Source organism: Kogia breviceps, chromosome 4, assembly GCF_026419965.1.
Source record: "Kogia breviceps isolate mKogBre1 chromosome 4, mKogBre1 haplotype 1, whole genome shotgun sequence".
NCBI lineage: Eukaryota > Metazoa > Chordata > Mammalia > Artiodactyla > Physeteridae > Kogia > Kogia breviceps.
This window is the reverse complement of record NC_081313.1, coordinates 117,601,032-117,618,179: the sequence shown is the minus strand read 5'-3', so window position 1 is coordinate 117,618,179 and position 17,148 is coordinate 117,601,032. Positions and strand designations below refer to the sequence as shown.

The 17,148-nt window shown below is 46.4% G+C and overlaps 2 protein-coding genes across 2 annotated transcripts; one reads left to right on the top strand and one right to left on the bottom strand.

Annotated features, from left to right (window-relative positions):
• Positions 1–563: 563 nt before the first annotated feature.
• Positions 564–15,166, bottom strand: IK (IK cytokine). Its single transcript, XM_059061361.2, has 20 exons — positions 15,018–15,166; positions 14,394–14,460; positions 10,925–11,017; positions 10,133–10,192; positions 9,148–9,315; positions 8,854–8,968; positions 8,314–8,384; positions 8,175–8,221; positions 7,121–7,284; positions 4,705–4,813; positions 4,318–4,357; positions 3,943–4,156; positions 3,675–3,693; positions 3,124–3,202; positions 2,788–2,868; positions 2,478–2,535; positions 1,353–1,441; positions 1,042–1,150; positions 832–866; positions 564–747 (listed from the first exon to the last, which is right to left on the bottom strand). The coding sequence occupies exons 1-20, from the start codon at positions 15,031–15,033 to the stop codon at positions 720–722; spliced, it is 1,662 nt and encodes a 553-aa protein (XP_058917344.1). The 5' UTR covers positions 15,034–15,166; the 3' UTR covers positions 564–719.
• Positions 15,167–15,255: 89 nt separating this feature from the next.
• Positions 15,256–17,104, top strand: NDUFA2 (NADH:ubiquinone oxidoreductase subunit A2). The gene is made up of 3 exons (XM_059061358.2): positions 15,256–15,460; positions 15,583–15,689; positions 16,901–17,104. Exons 1-3 carry the CDS (start codon positions 15,360–15,362, stop codon positions 16,990–16,992), a joined length of 300 nt encoding a protein of 99 aa, XP_058917341.1. The 5' UTR covers positions 15,256–15,359; the 3' UTR covers positions 16,993–17,104.
• The last annotated feature ends 44 nt before the right edge of the window (positions 17,105–17,148 follow it).

Below are 17,148 nucleotides of genomic sequence, written 5' to 3'. Positions count from 1 at the left end.
GAGGCCAGGGATCCCACCCTGGGCCTTGGCAAACTTTGTGTGTTGAAGGGTACTAACTCTTCTGGTCTAGGACAGGGATTCTCCAAGGCACTTCCCCTTCAACCAGGTAAGCAGTGATTTGTGCTTGGAATTACTAAAGATCCCAGAAGGGCATGAACTTGTGAAGGGTTTTTGTTCCCAGGAGTGTTTCTCATCAGGTGCCTTTACCTAGAGCCCAGTCCTGCACAACCTTGGGATCAGACTGGCAGCCCACTGGGCTGACCCTAATTCCCAGGGAACCTCTGCCCTAAGACTAGGTCCCCGGATGGGCCCAGATGAGTCTGATATTTAAGACCAATCATCCTTATGTTTCTCTATCCACCTCTTGCCTGACAGTGAGGGTCATTCTTCCCTCCTCCATTGGGCACCCTGGCTAGTATATATCCTGCTTAGGAATCTACAGCCACAGCTCAGGAAAGGACTGAGCTGACTTTCTCCATGTGATTTTTATACAATCACATGTATATGGAATTAGTAGCCCTCTTGGTGCATCTGGGCCCTCAACATAGAGAAGATAAGAGAGGAGGTTAACCAATTTTAATGGAACCAAAAGATTATACCATGAAATTTTATATACATTCACAAAAAAAAGACATCGTGTGACTTTTTTTGGAATTGTAGAAAGCGAGCAGTGGAGAACGCATCCTTGTGGAGATTATTCTTGGGGTTGGAACCAGATATTAGTATTTTGGTCTTTTCACTTCAACCCTGCAATAGAAAGAGAAATGAGCATAAGATCAATACACTAAGCAATTCTCACCAGTCTCACAGAGGAAGAATAATGCTGCTTACCCATCAGCTTCCATCTTCTTCCTCTTCTCAATGATCTGCAAAAAGAACAGTTATAGTTGATGGTTATGCTGCCAGTCTAAGCTCACCTGAGACCCAAGGCTGACCTCTCTCCTACTTCCATGGCTCTCCGACCCCCTGCCTGTTCCTGAATCTGTGGGCCAGTATCTCCTTCCAGCTGAAGCCCTCCCACCCAGAACCAGTCCCACTTACCGCACTAATCTTTTTCCATTGGCGATCAAGCTCTGCTTTGTCATTGGTTTCCTTAAAGCGCCTGGTTTTACGCCCTTCAGACATCTTGATGCCATATTGAAATGCAGCCCTGAGGGGAAAAAAGGGCAGTTGAGGGAAGAAGGCATCCGAGGTTGAACAGCAGCAGCAAGGTGTTCCCAGGAGACCCGGTGAGCAGAAAAATGATCTCAGAATGTTTCAGCCAGACTACACCCTCTAACCTGCTGTGGGCTAGTCTGCCCCCACCACCATCCCTCTCCTCACTCTAGGCTGTATTTAGTACCAAGACTCACTTGGGCAAAGCCTCCTTGTTGTTCATATACTCGCTGTATTCCTCCTGGGTATCAAAGTCCCAGCGGCCTAAAGGGCCTTTCTTGTTACCCTGTTGCAGGACAGAATGGGGGGCAGGGAAGGAAGAGATGTCAGTGGAAATGAAATTTTAGCCCTTGATTAAAGCCAGGCTCTCCCATAATCCCAGGTTTTATCATTCATAAATCCTACCCTAATAAACAATAATAAATGTTAACTGTGTACTTAACTATGTGCCAGGCATCATTCTGAACACTAAACATGTATCTTATTTAATTCTCTCAAAAACTCTATTAAGAGAGAACTATAGTTCTCTCCATTTTTCTAATGAGGAAACTGAGGAAAAAGCAGTAAAATAAGTTGGCTTGGTCACAAAACCAATACCTGGCAGAGCCAGGGTTAAGCAAGGCTCCAAGATAGAATTAAACCATGCTATTAAGCATTGCAGTACAGAGAAAACAAGGAAAAGTAGATGACACTTCTTCACCCTTAATGGTGTTGGTGTTTTTTTTTTTTTTTTTTTTTTTTTTTTTGTGGTACGCGGGCCTCTCACTGTTGTGGCCTCTCCCGTTGTGGGGCACAGGCTCCGGACGCGCAGGCTCAGCGGCCATGGCTCACGGGCCCAGCTGCTCCACGGCATGTGGGATCTTCCCGGACCGGGGCACGAACCCGTATCCCCTGCATCGGCAGGCGGATTCTCAACCACTGCGCCACCAGGGAAGCCCTGTTTGTTTTTGTTTTAAGGCTTAGAGGAAAATGTCATTCCTGGCTAGAATAAAACTCTGTTTGTTTTCCAGTTATTTTCTAAAAACTGAGATTCCTTCTTCGCTTTCTACATGTGCACTAAAGGCCTGCTTACTCCCTAGGATGGAAATCAAAGCCTGGAACTTTACAGAAAATAAAAAGAAATATATTTACGGCCCTATCTCATTTGACTTTTTACAGATGCTTTAAAACAGTTAAGCTGCCCAGGACCCCACAATGCTGCTGCTCCTATTGCTGCAGCTGAAGGAAGATGAGGCCTAGGAAATGAAACAGATCATTTGGGAGGAGGGAAGGGGATATGTGCTAAAGAGTAACTATCCCCACCCATCCTTCCAGCTCCACACCTGGTCCATTTTGCTATAATCCACCTCCTCATCACTGTCCACAGCCATGTCATCCATCCTAAAGAGAAGCAACAGTTAAAGAGATGGTGCAGACCCAGACTCCTATGGTTCACGCAGAAACCTACCCACTAAGAGGCTATATGCCTACAAACCACCATCCCTCCTAGGCCTCCCACTCAGAGCCTAACAATACTTTATCCAGTAAGAAGTACCCCTGGGTCCCAACAAATCAAATTTCCACCTCACTCCCCGCCCCACACCGTGTTCTGCCATCATCCCAGCCTAACTCCTTTAACAGAATCTCACATACGTGGCTGGGTAGCACTCAGCATAGCTGTTGGACATGCCAAAGAAATCTCCCAGCTGCTTCTTGTCTTCTGGCTTCTTCAGCATATGCTATGTTAAAGAAAATAATTCTACCAATAGCAGAAAAATTTCAAGCAGGAAGGGCCAACGGCTAGAAGCCCCAACATGAAAACTCTGAGGGCTGTGAACGTGAATGAGTCCTCTGAGAAAGGGGAAAGTCATGACTTCATCCTTGTCAAAATTCAGCACAAAAGGGAAAGATGCAAGATGGGGACAGGGAGGTTGTGGGGAAGCAGGGAGGCAGGTGGAGTTGGAATGACCACACTGAAATAAAGGATATGATTCAGTGCCTTCCCAGCCAGCAGATCCAGCAAACTTTTCATTGATCGACTTGATCAGCTCCTTGGCAGATCCGGGTCCTGGGCAAAAGAGAACTCTGTTCAGACTTTGAAATAAGGTGCTTACAACCTCTTCCCCACAACACACTTCCCACCTGTGCCTTTCATAACAACATTTTTTAAGCAACAGAATCATTTAGCTAACAAAGTTTTAATCAAATTCCAATTCAAAATGAGCTACTCTGCTTGAGATGCACTAGTGTGCCCAGAATACTGTCCACTCAACCTGCCCCACGTCCTCAGAACCCCTCAGCTGGGAGAATTATATCAAACAGAGCAAATATGTCCTGCCCTTGCCCAGGAAGACAGACAGAACTCCAGACTGATCTTCTGTCTATTCCATAAAACAAGACATGGATCTTCCGAGAACCCAGAACTAGGAAGTCCCCCAGTCCTACCCTTGGCAACTCTTGAGTTTTGGGTCAGACTCTCAGCCCAGAGGAAAGCAGCAATGCCAGAGCCAATGCAAGGTGCCATGGGTAGTAAAACTCACCTTTGTCAACATCTATGGGCTGGAAAGAAAACAGAAACTGAAGTGAGTGTCACCAGGAGGGATGCCCACTCATCTCTCCCTCAAGTTTGAATCAATTCCCTACCCTACCCCGTGCCCCCATTTCCAGGATGGTTCCTACCCTGGATTAATTGACCCAGTTGCTGCTGTGGGGCCATGAGCCACCTATATAACAGAGGGGTTCTGTACCTGGCTGGGCAGCCACAGAGATGGGCAGCTCCTCCACCTAGTGCCCGGGACTACATCTCACCTCATCGTCCACTTTTGGCTTCTCAAAGTAGCTGTGCCTCTTCTTCTCTTCTTCTCTCTCTCGGTCCCGCTCCCGCTCTCGATCGCGTTCTCGCTCTCTGTCACGGTCTCTGTCTCTCTCCCGATCACGCTCCCGTTCCCGGTATCTCTCCCGCTCCTTGTCTCGAGGTGTCTTGGTTGTGGAGGGCACATAATCCCCAATGTCTTCAAATATACTAGGAAAACAGAGATCCCTAGCTGACAAAGTCACACAAACTTCCATTTCCCCTGGCCATTTCTCCAGATTCTCACACCAAGGCCTCCCCTAAAAGCCAAAGACAGGAAACCCAGAGGCCCTTCCTCCCTCAGATCAGGGGGCAGGGGCTAGGATACATACTTCATGTCAGCCTCAGGGGGTTTCTTCTCTTCCATTTTCCCTGTAACATAAAGAGAGGAGTGAGGAAGACACTCCTGAGTTATTTCCCACTCAGCCTCACCATGCTCTTCAGTTCTCAATTCCCTTTTAAACATCTTCTGTTTAAAAGATGGGACAACAAAAGCTACCCCATACTCCCCCTCCTCAAGCCTCAAAACTGACCACTGCTTCCTGGGTGGGTCAAGCAGACAGAATCTGGATGTAACCATCCCTTGCTAATGTTCCACTGCTCCCATTTTTCTCTGGTCCCCAGGAGGCTCCCAATGTTCTGGAAGCTCCAGGAAACCTTGGTTCCATCTCAGATGCCCCTCCAGGGGTAAGGTTTCTCTCCCTAACTCTCCAGATTACCTTTATCTTTCTTTTTGAGCTTCTTGTTGCGGGTACCCTGCCTCAGGTAGGAAAGGATCTGGGTGAGCTTGCTGATGACAATGTCATTTGTGGTCAGTGTGGTCTGGGCCTGAAAACCCCCAAGGAGCAAGAATGTTATCCCACTGAGCAGGACTCTTCATTTACTCATTCATTTACTAAACAAATTAACAAATTAAAGGATAAGTGAGAATTAAGTAAGTGAAGACAGGGAAAGGAGGTGTTGTAAAAGGATATTCCAGACAGATGAAACAGCATACGAAGGCCTGGGTCATAAGTGAATCTAGTACATTCAAGAAAGCCAGGATGACTGGAGAACAAACTGGGAAGCATGGTATAAAGAGGCTGAAAAGGCCAGGAGTTGCAGAGCCTCACAAGCCATGATACAGACTTTGGCCTTGGGCTTCCCTGGTGGTGCAGTGGTTAAGAATCTGCCTGCCAATGCAGGGAACACGGGTTTGAGCCCTGGTCAGGGAAGATCACACATGCCGTGGAGCAACTAAGCCCGTGCACTGCAACTACTGAGCTTGCACTCTGGAGCCCACAAGCCACAACTACTGAAGCCCACGCGCCTAGAGCCCGCGCTCTGCAACAAGAGAAGCCATCGCAATGAGAAGCCCGGGCACCACAACGAAGAGTAGTCCCCGCTCACTGCAACTAGAGAAAGCCTGTGCACAGCAACAAAGACCCAATGCAGCCAAAAATAAATAAATTAATAAAAAAAAAAAAAAAAGATTTTGGTCTTTATCCTAACACTAAGAAACCATCAAGGGGCTTCCCTGGCGGTCCAGTGGTTAAGAATCCACCTTCCAATGCAGGAACACGGGTTTTATCCCTGGTCGGGGAAGTAAGATCCCACATGCTACGGAACAACTAATCCCCTGCGCCACAACTACTGAGCACGTGAGCCACAACTATAGAGCCCATGCACTGCAACAAAGATCCTGCAAAACTAAGACCCGATACAGGCAAAAATTAAATAAATAAATAAATATTTTTAAACAATAACGAAACCATCAAATCTTCTAAACCAGGGGCAGTGCACATATGGGAAATCTGTACCTTCCTCTCAATTTTGCTGTGAACTATTTTTTAAAATTTATTTATTAATTAATTTCTCGCTACATTGGGTCTTTGTTGCTGTGTGCAGGCTTTCTCTAGTTGAGGCCAGCGGGGGCTACTCTTCATTGCAGTGCACGGGCTTCTCATTGTGGTGGCTTCTCTTGTTGCGGAGCATGGACTCTAGGCACGCGGGCTTCAGTAGTTGTGGTTCGTGGGGTCGAGAGCGCAGGCTCAGTAGTTGTGGCACATGGGCTTAGTTGCTCCGCGGCATGCGGGATCTTCCCAGACCAAGGCTCGAACCCGTGTCCCCTGCATTGGCAGGTGGATTCTTAACCACTGCACCACCAGGGAAGCCCTTCTGTGAACTTCAAACTGCTCTAAAAAATTATCTTGGGCTTCCCTGGTGGCGCAGTGATTGATGAGAGTCCGCCTGCTGATGCAGGGGACACGGGTTCGTGCCCCGGTTCAGGAAGATCCCACATGCCACGGAGCGGCTGGGCCCGTGAGCCATGGCCGCTGAGCCTGAGCGTCTGGAGCCTGTGCTACGCAACGGGAGAGGCCACAACAGTGAGAGGCCCACATACCACAAAAAAAAAAGTGAAAAAAAAAATTATCTTAAAAAAAAAAAAAGTAACAGTAGTGAAGGCAGAAAAAAAAACCTTCTAAACCATGATGAGAAAAAGTCATGTTGTTAAATGATCACTCTGGCCATGTGTAAAAATGATAATGGAAAACGGGACGGAAAGATGTGGGGAGTGGTAATGGCTAAAGAGTACAGGGTTTCTTTTTGGGGTGATGAAAATGTTTTAAAATTGATTCTGATGCCGGTTGTACAATTCTATGAAAATACTAAAAGCCACTGAATTGTATGTACACTTTTAAGGGGTGAACTGTTTGGTATGTAACTTGCATCTCAACGACACTAAAAATAAAATATTGGAAGGGAACCAGAGTGCAAGTGGGGAAACCAACTAGGAGCCCCTTTTAATAGTTCCAACAAGAGATGATGGCTTTTTTTTTTTTTTGGCCATGACACACAGGATGTAGGATCTTAGTTCCCCAACCAGGAATCGACGAACCCATGCTCCCTGCATTGGAAGTACAGAGTCTTAAACACTGGATCACTAGGCAAGTCCCAAAAGATGATGGCTTAGACTGGAATGTTATTGTGTTATTGGTGGAGATAGAGAAAAGTGAATGGATTCAACTGAGATTTAGGAGGTTAAAAGGTGGACAGGACTTGGTTAGATGTGGTAGATGAGGCTCAGGGCAGAAGTGAAGCTGATTCCCAGGTTTGAGGCTCACATAACAGGCTCTCGGGACTTCGATCACTCACCTCCATGGTGGGGCAATCAGCTTTGCTGCGGATAAGAGTAGTGGGGATGTCAGTGTCAGCATACTCATCATCCAGGTCTACCACATAGGCCATGCGGCCTGGAAGAAACAGCTCATTCCGCTCATATGCTTTGCTCTTGAAGAGCATGCGGTAAACATTTCGGCCTACAAAAAGAGAAGGAGCAGCAAGTAGCCAGTGAGAAACTTCTACAATAACAGCTACTGTTTACTAAGTGGTTACTGTGTGCCAGCCACCATGCCAAGTGTTATGCATGCTTTGCTTCATTCAGTCTTCACAACAGCCCTGTGAGGTGGTCATTATTTTCTCCTTTTAGCTGATAAGAATACTAAGGCTGAGAAGTAAGTAATTTACTGCCACTTAAGTCATATGACTATTGCAAGTCCTATAGCTACTAAGCAACAGAACAAAGAACGGGACCCCAGCCGTTTAACTCCAAAGGCTGAGCTCTTATCCACCCTTCCTACATTGCCTTCTCAAGGGCACTACGTGCCTAGCATTGTATTAGGCCCTGTGAGGAAGAAGGATGAAGTTTAAGGTAATACTGATGAAGACGGGAAAAAATAGCTCTACTATATGCTCAGTGTGATAGGCATGTTGTATGTATTATTTCTCTTCGTCCCAGTAATCCCATGAGGTGAACGTTAACCCCATTTTTGCAAGTGGACAAACAGGAGCTGAGAAGTTAAGTTGGTTGTGCCCAAAATCACACGCTTAGTGTGATTTCATTACAGGATTCAAACGTAGGTTTCTGAATTCTGAGTTTTTAATCATTAACCATGCTACCTCCCTTAATGGATAAGCCCAAATCTGAAAGAGCTTCCAACTTAACTGAAGGGACATTCGTAATATATATGAAATAACTAAGTCTACATCTGAGTTCTATTAGAGTATTTTGTGGGAACTAGCTGGTTTGGGGACAAAAAAGAGATAAAAGTAGGTTGAGGGAAAGGAGAAGCATATTCCGTCCATGGCACTGAATTCCTTACAATTCCCCTGGAATGCAGAGCCATTAGTGTAGAAATTCTATACTCACCCAAACGTGTTTTAAATTCAATTTTATTTTCAGGATCCTCATCTTTCCTGAAAAGACAAAAAGAACATTTTTGCTAAATGTGTTCCTACTTTCGGCCCCACCTTTCTAAACTCTCACGCTCTCCCTTATGTTTACTTACTTGGTTTCCTTCTGGGGCTTTTCCATCAGTTCTTCCTCCTCTTTCTCTTTGCTGGCAATTTCAGCTCGTACCTAACAGGAAAGCAATTAAGGTTTAGACATTTATTCACTTTACATATCCTTACTGAACACCATTATACCACACTGTGCCAGAAACTAAGAACTCAATACTGAACAAAACAATATAGTCCTTGCCCTAATGGAGCTTATAAAAAGAGAGACAGACAAATTAAACAATTAAACAACAAAGTGTGATAACTGCTGTAAGTAAAACAGAAGAGCTATGCAAGGGTGCAGGTAGTGGGAGGTGAGGAGTGGGGAGATTTAACAATACGCAGGTGATCAGGGAAGGTTTATTTCCCCAAGAAGATAAAACTGAGGCTGAGACTTGAAGGATGAATAGCAATTAGTCCTACAGAGGGGGAACCGTTAGTTCTTCTACATGGGCTGGACTAACAGCAGTCTCCCTCCTCACCCCAAAAGGCACTTATAAGAGCATTCAGCATGCTAGTATTACTCTCCATCTACCAACCAAGCTCACCTTCTGAAGCAGAGCAAAATCCAAGCCTTTCACCAAATGGGTGTGTTCCATGTCACCACCCAAAAATTTGGACTCCTGGATCAACTGTCTTCTCTTCTCTGCAGCTGATTTGTCCCTGTAGAATGAAAGAGGCCACATAAGAACCATCCTTTGTGGGTGGCAAGTGCCTCTTGAAATGGCTTGGCATGGGGAAATGGCTTTCCAGAGCAAGAAAAATGTGAGGAAGAATTCATACTGCCACTATATGACTTTGCAATGATGAGGGAACCATGCCCTGGCCCACTCGGTACTCACGCCTCAGCAGTGGGGCCCACAGCCCTGTAGTTAGCTGTGGTGCTGATCAGCTCAGTTTCCTCATAATCTTTGTTCACTCCATCCCGCCGTTCCTTGGCACGGTCCCGGTACTTCTCTGCTAGTTCCCTTTCTCTCTCAATTTCTTGTTGGCGAAGTTTGGCATAATAACTGTGACCAGGGAAAGGCAAACGTGTAAGGCTCAGCAGAACTGTTCCTGCCTGTTTCCCTATACCTTCACCCAACCCTCTATGCTGAAAGCTCATATATGTCCTCATAGAACTGCTAGCCACCTCCTGATATTTCTCAAAAGCATAACTACAGCATCTTCCAGCTCACAGATACACTGTTCTAATGCCACCATTGTATACTCCATCTGTCACTTCAGAATCCTTTGATGTCACCTAACTCTACATCACCGAGTCTCTACAAGTATGAGACTTTTCCATATGGCAACCAGGAAGTCTCTGAATTTTTATCACGTTCCAAATTTCACCTGAAAATATATCATTCCTTGCCAGTCCTCCTCAAGAAGAGAGAAAAAAGCTAAGTACCTCTAGGAAGCTTAGTATCATACAAATAATAGCAATGACAATGATAATGACGGCAGCCAAAATTAACTGGGTGGTTACTATATGCCAGGCACTGGTACTAAGTGCTTACATGGACTATCACAGTTGATCCTCATGGCAACCTGATAAAAGTTATTATCACTATCTTCATTCCACCCATGAGAATATTGAGGATTAGAGAGGTTAAACAAAATGCCCACAGCATCCAGCTAGAAACTGGTAAAGATGAGATTAAAACACCACAAGCTGACTCCAAAGCCCTACAGCCATTCTAAATATCATTCCTCTCCACTATGAAAGCAGAGAATCTCAAGACGAGAAAGGAAAACCTCAGTCTCTTGCTTCATAACTAGCCCCTACTCCTTTTCCCCAAACACTATCCCATAAAACCCAACACTCCTCCATCCTTCCTTTACCTTTTCTTTTTTCTCCTTCGTGCAGCTGGATCTTCATCCTCATTGTACTCCCTTGGCATCCTAGAAAAGAAAGAAATTCACTGATTGCGAAATATTGCCACAGCCCCAGAAACCCCAAGAAGTGGCTTTGAGGACTGAAGAAAGGCTTTGAATACTGACCAAAGCAATAGCTGACCAGTTTCAATCAGGCAGAGACCCATGTCAATATTTGTAGGTGAGTGGTTCTCAAGCTTTAGAAAGCATCACAACCACCTGAAGGACTATTAAAATTATATATCCCCAAATATCTGCCCTAGAATCTGACTCCGTGGGGCTGGAATGGACCCAGAAACCTACTTATTTAAGCACCAGCAGCAACTCTAGTACAAATGGTCCATGGAACCTACTCTGAGAAAAAATGAGATCCCCATGGGATTTCCCTGGTGGTCCAGTGGCTAAGACTCCATGCTCCCAATGCAGGAGGCCCAGGTTCAATTCCTGGTCAAGGAACTAGATCCCACATGCCGCAACTAAGAGTCCACGTGCCACAACTAAAAATCCTGCATGCCGCAACTAAAAGATCCCATGTGCCACAACTAAGACCCGGCACAGCCAAATAAATAAATAAATATTTTTTTAAAAATGAGATCCATACAGCATCCCAGTCTTTCCTGGAGCTTCAATCTCAAAAGGCAGAGAATCAGAACCACGGACCTCAAAAAAGAACTAACTTTCCAGTTCCTAAGATATCTAGTTCAATAAATTTTCGATAGGAAGGAGATGGGAAACAGAATGGATCATCCCAGAACTTACTCATGATGACGTGACTTAGAGGGTGGTGCAGAAGTAGGTGCAGCTCTTGGGGTCATGAGAAGTTTCCTGAAGTCTTCATTAGTGAGTTTTGATCTAGAGGGTGAAAATTTTAAAAATTAGTACCCAATAAGAATTGGAAAAGGAATATGTAAAAAATATAGTTCACTTTACTAGAAATCAGAGAAATACAAATTAAAACAAAGAACATGCCACTTTTAATGCATCAGAGTGTTAACGATTAAAAAGTTTGATAAATCGGACTTTGCTGGTGGCACAGTGGTTAAGAATCCACCTGCCAATGCAGGGGACACAAGTTCGAGCCCTGGTCCGGGAAGATCCCACGTGCCGCAGAGCAACTAAGCCCGTGTGCTACAACTACTGAGCCTGCACTCTAGAACCCGCGAGCCACAACTACTGAGCCCTCGTGCCACAACTACTGAAGCCTGCACACCTAGAGCCCGTCCTCCACAACAAGAGAAGCCACCGCAATGAGAATCCTGCACACTGCAACAAAGAGTAGCCACTGCTTGCAGCTACTAAAAAGAAAAAGTTTGATAAATCAAGAATGAGTGAGAGGCTGGGACTTCCCTGGTGGTGCAGTGGTTGAGAGTCCGCCTGCCGATGCAGGGGACACAGGTTCGTGCCCTGGTCCGGGAAGATCCCACACGCGGCAGAACGGCTAGGCCCGTGAGCCATGGCCGCTGAGCCTGCGCGTCTGAAGCCTGTGCTCCGCAACGGGAGAGGCCACAACAGTGAGAGGCCCGCGTACCGCAAAAAAAAAAAGAATCCGCCTGCCAGTGCAGGAAATACGGGGTCAATCCCTGGTCCAGGAAGATCCCACATGCCATGGAGCAACTAAGCCCATGCATGACAACTACTAAGCCCGTGCGCCACAACTACTGAAGCCTGCGTGCTTAGAGCCCATGCTCCTCGACAAGAGAAGCCACCACACTGCAACGAAGAGTAGCCCCTGCTCGCCACAACTACAGAAAGCCCGTGCGCAGCAACAGACCCAAAGCAGCGAAAAATAAATGTAAAAAATAATAATAATAAAAATTTTAAAAAAAACAATGAATGAGAATTTGGTAAGTGGATATTCTCATATATTGCTGATGGTAATATAAATCATTATAAACAATTTGGAGGGCAATTTGGCAGTATCTATCTTTAAATTTAAATGTGTACCATCCTATGACCAAGCGGCTCCATTCATCTGTATTTAACCTGGCCAATTACTGGCATATGTGTATAAGAACGCCTGTAAAAGAGGTTCAATTACAGTTTTGAAAATAATAAAAACTTGAGAACAACATAAACCCTAAACATCCATTATTGGTGATTAACTAAATAAACTGTGAACGTGTTTCCCAAATACGAGAAAGACAGCACTGATAGTACAAGACGTAATTTTATCTGGTGTGACAATGTCTCACTCTTTGACCAAACTTTAGTAAGGTTCCTTTGAGCCCTCTTTTGACTAGGCCCCTTCCTTGGCCTGCTGAGCCCAGTTTTAGCAAAGAATCCTGCTAGATTTCCCCAAGGAAGACTTTATTCAATGCTACTGTAATAAAAATCAAGGCTATTGCAAAAGGGGAGAAGGACTGAAACTAAACTGAGTACAACAGGGACAATTGGGAATGTATAGAAAATTACTTGGTTAGGCATCAAGGGTAGTGTGGAAGAGGAATTTGATTAGATATCAAGGGAAGAGGAGGATTGGATCTCCTTGATTGATTGATGGGTTTCTCTATACCTTGGCAGGATTCTTTGTTAAAACTGGGTTCATGGGCTTCCCTGGTGGCGCAGTGGGTGAGAGTCTGCCTGCCGATGCAGGGGTACGGGTTCGTGCCCTGGTCTGGGAAGATCCTACATGCCGCGGAGCGGCTGGTCCCGTGAGCCATGGCCGCTGAGCCTGCGCGTCCAGAGCCTGTGCTCCGCAACGGGAGAGGCCACAACAGTGAGAGGCCCCCGTACCGAAAAAAAAAAAAAAAAAAAAAAAAAAAAAAAAAAAAAAACTGGGTTCAGGGACTTCCCTGGTGGCACAGTGGTTAAGAATCCTCCTGCCAGTGCGGGGACACAGATTTGAGCCCTGGTCCAGGAAGATCCCATATGCCGTGGAGCAACTAAGCCTGTGCGCCACAACTACTGAGCCTGCGCTCTAAAGCCCGTGAGACACAACTACTCAATCTGCGTGCCACAACTACTGAAGCCTGTGTGCCTAGAGCCCATGCTCCACAACAAGAGAAGCCACTGCAATGAGAAGCCCACGCACCGTAACAAAGACCCAACACAGCCAAAAATTGATTAATTAATTAATTAAAAAATGAAACAAAACAAAACTGGGTTCAGTAGGCCTGGTCAAAAATAGAAGCCTTGGAGAAGTCTGACTATAGTTTGGTCAAGAAGTGAGTCCTTGGGCTTCCCTGGTGGCGCAGTGGTTGAGAATCCGCCTGCCAATGCTGGGAACACGGGTTCGTGCCCCGGTCCGGGAAGATCCCACATGCCGCGGAGCGGCTGGGCCCGTGAACCATGGCCGCTGAGCCTGCGCGTCCGGAGCCTGGGCTCCGCAACGGGAGAGGCCACAGCAGTGAGAGGCCCGCGTACCACAAAAAAAAAAAAAAAAAGAAGTGAGTCCTTGTCACTGCCATGAAAATAACCGCTAAGATATTGAGAGGTGGGGGACTTCCCTGGTGGCACAGTGGTTAAGATTCCGCCTGCCAATGCAGGGGACACGGGTTCGAGCCCTGGGCCAGGAAGATCCCACATGCCGCATAGCAACTAAGCCCGTGCGCCACAACTACTGAGCCTGTGCTCTAGAGCCCGCGAGCCACAACTACTGAGCCCGCGTGCCTAGAGCCCGTGCTCCGCAACAAGAGAAGCCACCACAATGAGAAGCCTGCACACTGTGACGAAGAGTAGCCCCCCTTGCCGCAACTAGAGAAAGCCCACGTGCATCAATCAAGACCCAATGCAGCCAAAAATAAATTACTAAAAAAAACCCAACACAGGTGGCAAAATTGATATATAGACAATATAACACCGATTAATTTTAATATTTTAATTCACAAAGCAATGATGTATTTTACTCAGATATGAATTTGTGTATACAAATGCATTTAAAACGAGTAGGACAAAAACATAAGTGTATAAAAGGTAACGGTGGTTACCTCTAAGAAAGGGGATGGAATTGGGGATGTTATCAAAGACATTACCCTTATTCTGATGTTTTAATTTTCTACAAGAATTAATTCATATATAATGTGTAATTAAACTTTCCCTGCCATAATTTCCCCTCTAATACTATTATGCAGTTGGCGTGATCCAGTTAAAGTTCACAAAGATAAAGAGGCAAGCAGTAAGACTTTTTGGCCATCCTTGCTGACAAGACATTCAGAATTCTTTAACCACCACCACCACAACTTTACTCATTACCCAGCTCATTCCCATGGTTCTACACCAAAACACTCACTGGTGGAAGGAGTGAGGATCGTCCACATCGTGGCCATCTGGGGCCAAAGGGTTGGAGAACGGCTCGCCTAAGAAAAGAAATTGATGTTAATTTAATCAATCTCTTTAGAGTCAGGTCTTGTGCAAAAGTTGGGGATCTAGTAGTGAACAACACAGATGTCTTTTCCTGTCGATTTGCTCACAATCTAGTGAGACAGAAAGGCAAGAACATCGACATTGACAATACAGGGTAACAAGTGCTGAAGCAGGAAAATACAAGGAGCTATGGGAGCTCAGAGGGGGCCCCTAAACCAGCGCTGGAGGATCAGCAAAGACTTTTTGAAGATGACACCTAAGATACTACGCGAAAGATAAATTTACAGAACCGAAAATTAAGTGACGGGGGCTGGGGGTGGTTCACAGATAAATCTCATCTGTCGTGGGTTGGGGCAAGGACAAGATTGAGGGACAGTCTGGAGCTGCCCGGCCTCGCTCGGGGCCCAACTGCTTCGCCAGGCTCCAAGCGTCACACTCCAGGCCCGCCTCCACCCTCGCGCACACAGCCGGCTTAAATTCTGAGGCCAAAATAACGCGCCAAGTGTCCCGAGTCCCACGAGGAAGAAAGGGCAGATGACCCGAGCCTTACTATCTCGCTCCGGCATTTCGTCCGCGGTGTTTCAATCCCAGCAACGACCGAGGATCCTACAACAACACGGCAGCGACAGGCGACTCCCCACAATGCACCTCCGGAGTCCACCCACAGTGCCTTTCGTGCCCCAGCTTTTCCGCCGCAACGGAGGGCGGAGAAATCCGAGTAAGAGTTGACCTGCAATGTTTTTATGGCATTGGCTAAACTTGGCCCCTCCCCTTACGTCAGCCAACCTATCCCGGGGCTGGAGCGTCCGCGGCTGGTCTGATAGGATCACTTGGCCGGAAGGTCTAGGGCGGATGATTTGGTACTAGGGCCGATGATTTGGTACTATCCCGGATGGCGGCTGCCGCAGCGAGTAGAGGGTTCCGTGCCAAATTGGGCCTCCGTGAGATTCGTATTCACTTATGCCAGCGCTCGCCCGGAAGCCAGGGAGTCAGGTGAGGCGCGGCCCGGTGAGGCGGGTGGGCTTCGGGGTGCCGGGGTCACGACCTCGACCTCCCGGGTGTTTGAGGAGGCCCGCGGCCACACTGCACGCACGGTGCTCTCTTCGGCCCTGCAGGGACTTCATCGAGAAACGCTATGTGGAGCTGAAGAAGGCGAACCCCGACCTGCCCATCCTAATCCGCGAGTGCTCCGGTGTGCAGCCCAAGCTATGGGCCCGCTACGGTGAGCACAGGACGCCGGGGGCCTGAGATCCCGGTGGAGTAACAAGGGTTAGAGAAAAGAAAGGGCCGCCCAGGGTCACACAGAAACCTGTACAGGGACTGAATTCGGACTTGCTGTTGACCTCGTTGCACATAAGGAAATATACATTCGCAGGGTTACAGGATGCTTTGTGTCCCAATAACGTCTATGTGGAGGCGGGCCCTGTCCTGCACAGGGATCAGGAGGTGTCGTTTTTGTAATTCAGAACAGGCTTCAGATAGGGGAGAAGGGATGCTGGTCCAGTCCATCAGTGTAGGCCCTTCCAAATTGTGTGGTCAGTGCCGGTCCAGGTAGGGTGAGAATCTCAATAGTAAAAACCTAAAATAATGGCTGTGTTGAACACTTACTGCTAGGCCCTGTGCTGAGTGCTTTCCTGCCTAAATCTCATTTAACCTTAATTAATATGAGGAGTGGATTCTTTGGTTATTCAGCTAGGATGTATAACAGGGTTGAGCTTCTACATCTGTTCCCCCTTCCTAGACTGCACTTCTGCCAGACTTCCATGGCTGGCTCTTTGTTATTATTCAACCTCCTCAAAAAGGCATTCCCTGGCCAGTTATGTAACACTGTCCCTCTACCCTATATAATTTTACCACATACTTATTAATATATTACCTATGTGTCATTTTACCACAATTTGAAAATTACTGTCATGTTGCCTGACACATAGGGACACACAATAAATATTTATACTTACTGAATAATGGCATTTTTAATCACGGCTTGTAACTAAACCTCGCCCTAGGAATGTCTGGGGGACGGCAGGGAGTCATACCCAAGGCATATCCATTATAAGTGGACAACTGCAGTATGCCATGCACTAAACATTGTTTGGAGGAGGAACAAAGGTTTTCCTTCCATAAGTCAGTAGACTAGAGAAGGAGATGGACACAAATAACTTTAGATGAACAATGAGAACCATTAAATGGGCACCATTAAAAGCCAGGCTCATGTAATACACTGCTCACAATGGTTAATAATAAATGCCTACCATGCCCCTTAAAACGTCCCTGAAACACTTTCCTTCCCATTATGACCACCCAGAATCAGCCAAAATTCTACTACCCTTCCTATCCTACCAAGAGTGTAAGTTGAAGACAGAGACCTTTTATTGTACTTTGGAAGCCCATACAGTGCAGAGTGGATACTTAATCACCTCCCTCTCTCTTCAGCATTTGGCCAAGAGAAGAATGTCTCTTTGAACAACTTCAGTGCTGATCAGGTAACCAGAGCCCTGGAGAATGTGCTAAGTGGCAAAGCCTGAAGCCTCCACTGAGGATTAAGAGCAAGAGCCCCAGAGCCTGAGCTCTGCTGGACTGAGTACAATGTGGAGAAATGTGTTCTTCTGCTCTTTATAAAGCTTGTGCTGAAAATGCTGTCTCAGGATGTTCTGCTTCTCATTCCACCGACTACCCCTTAT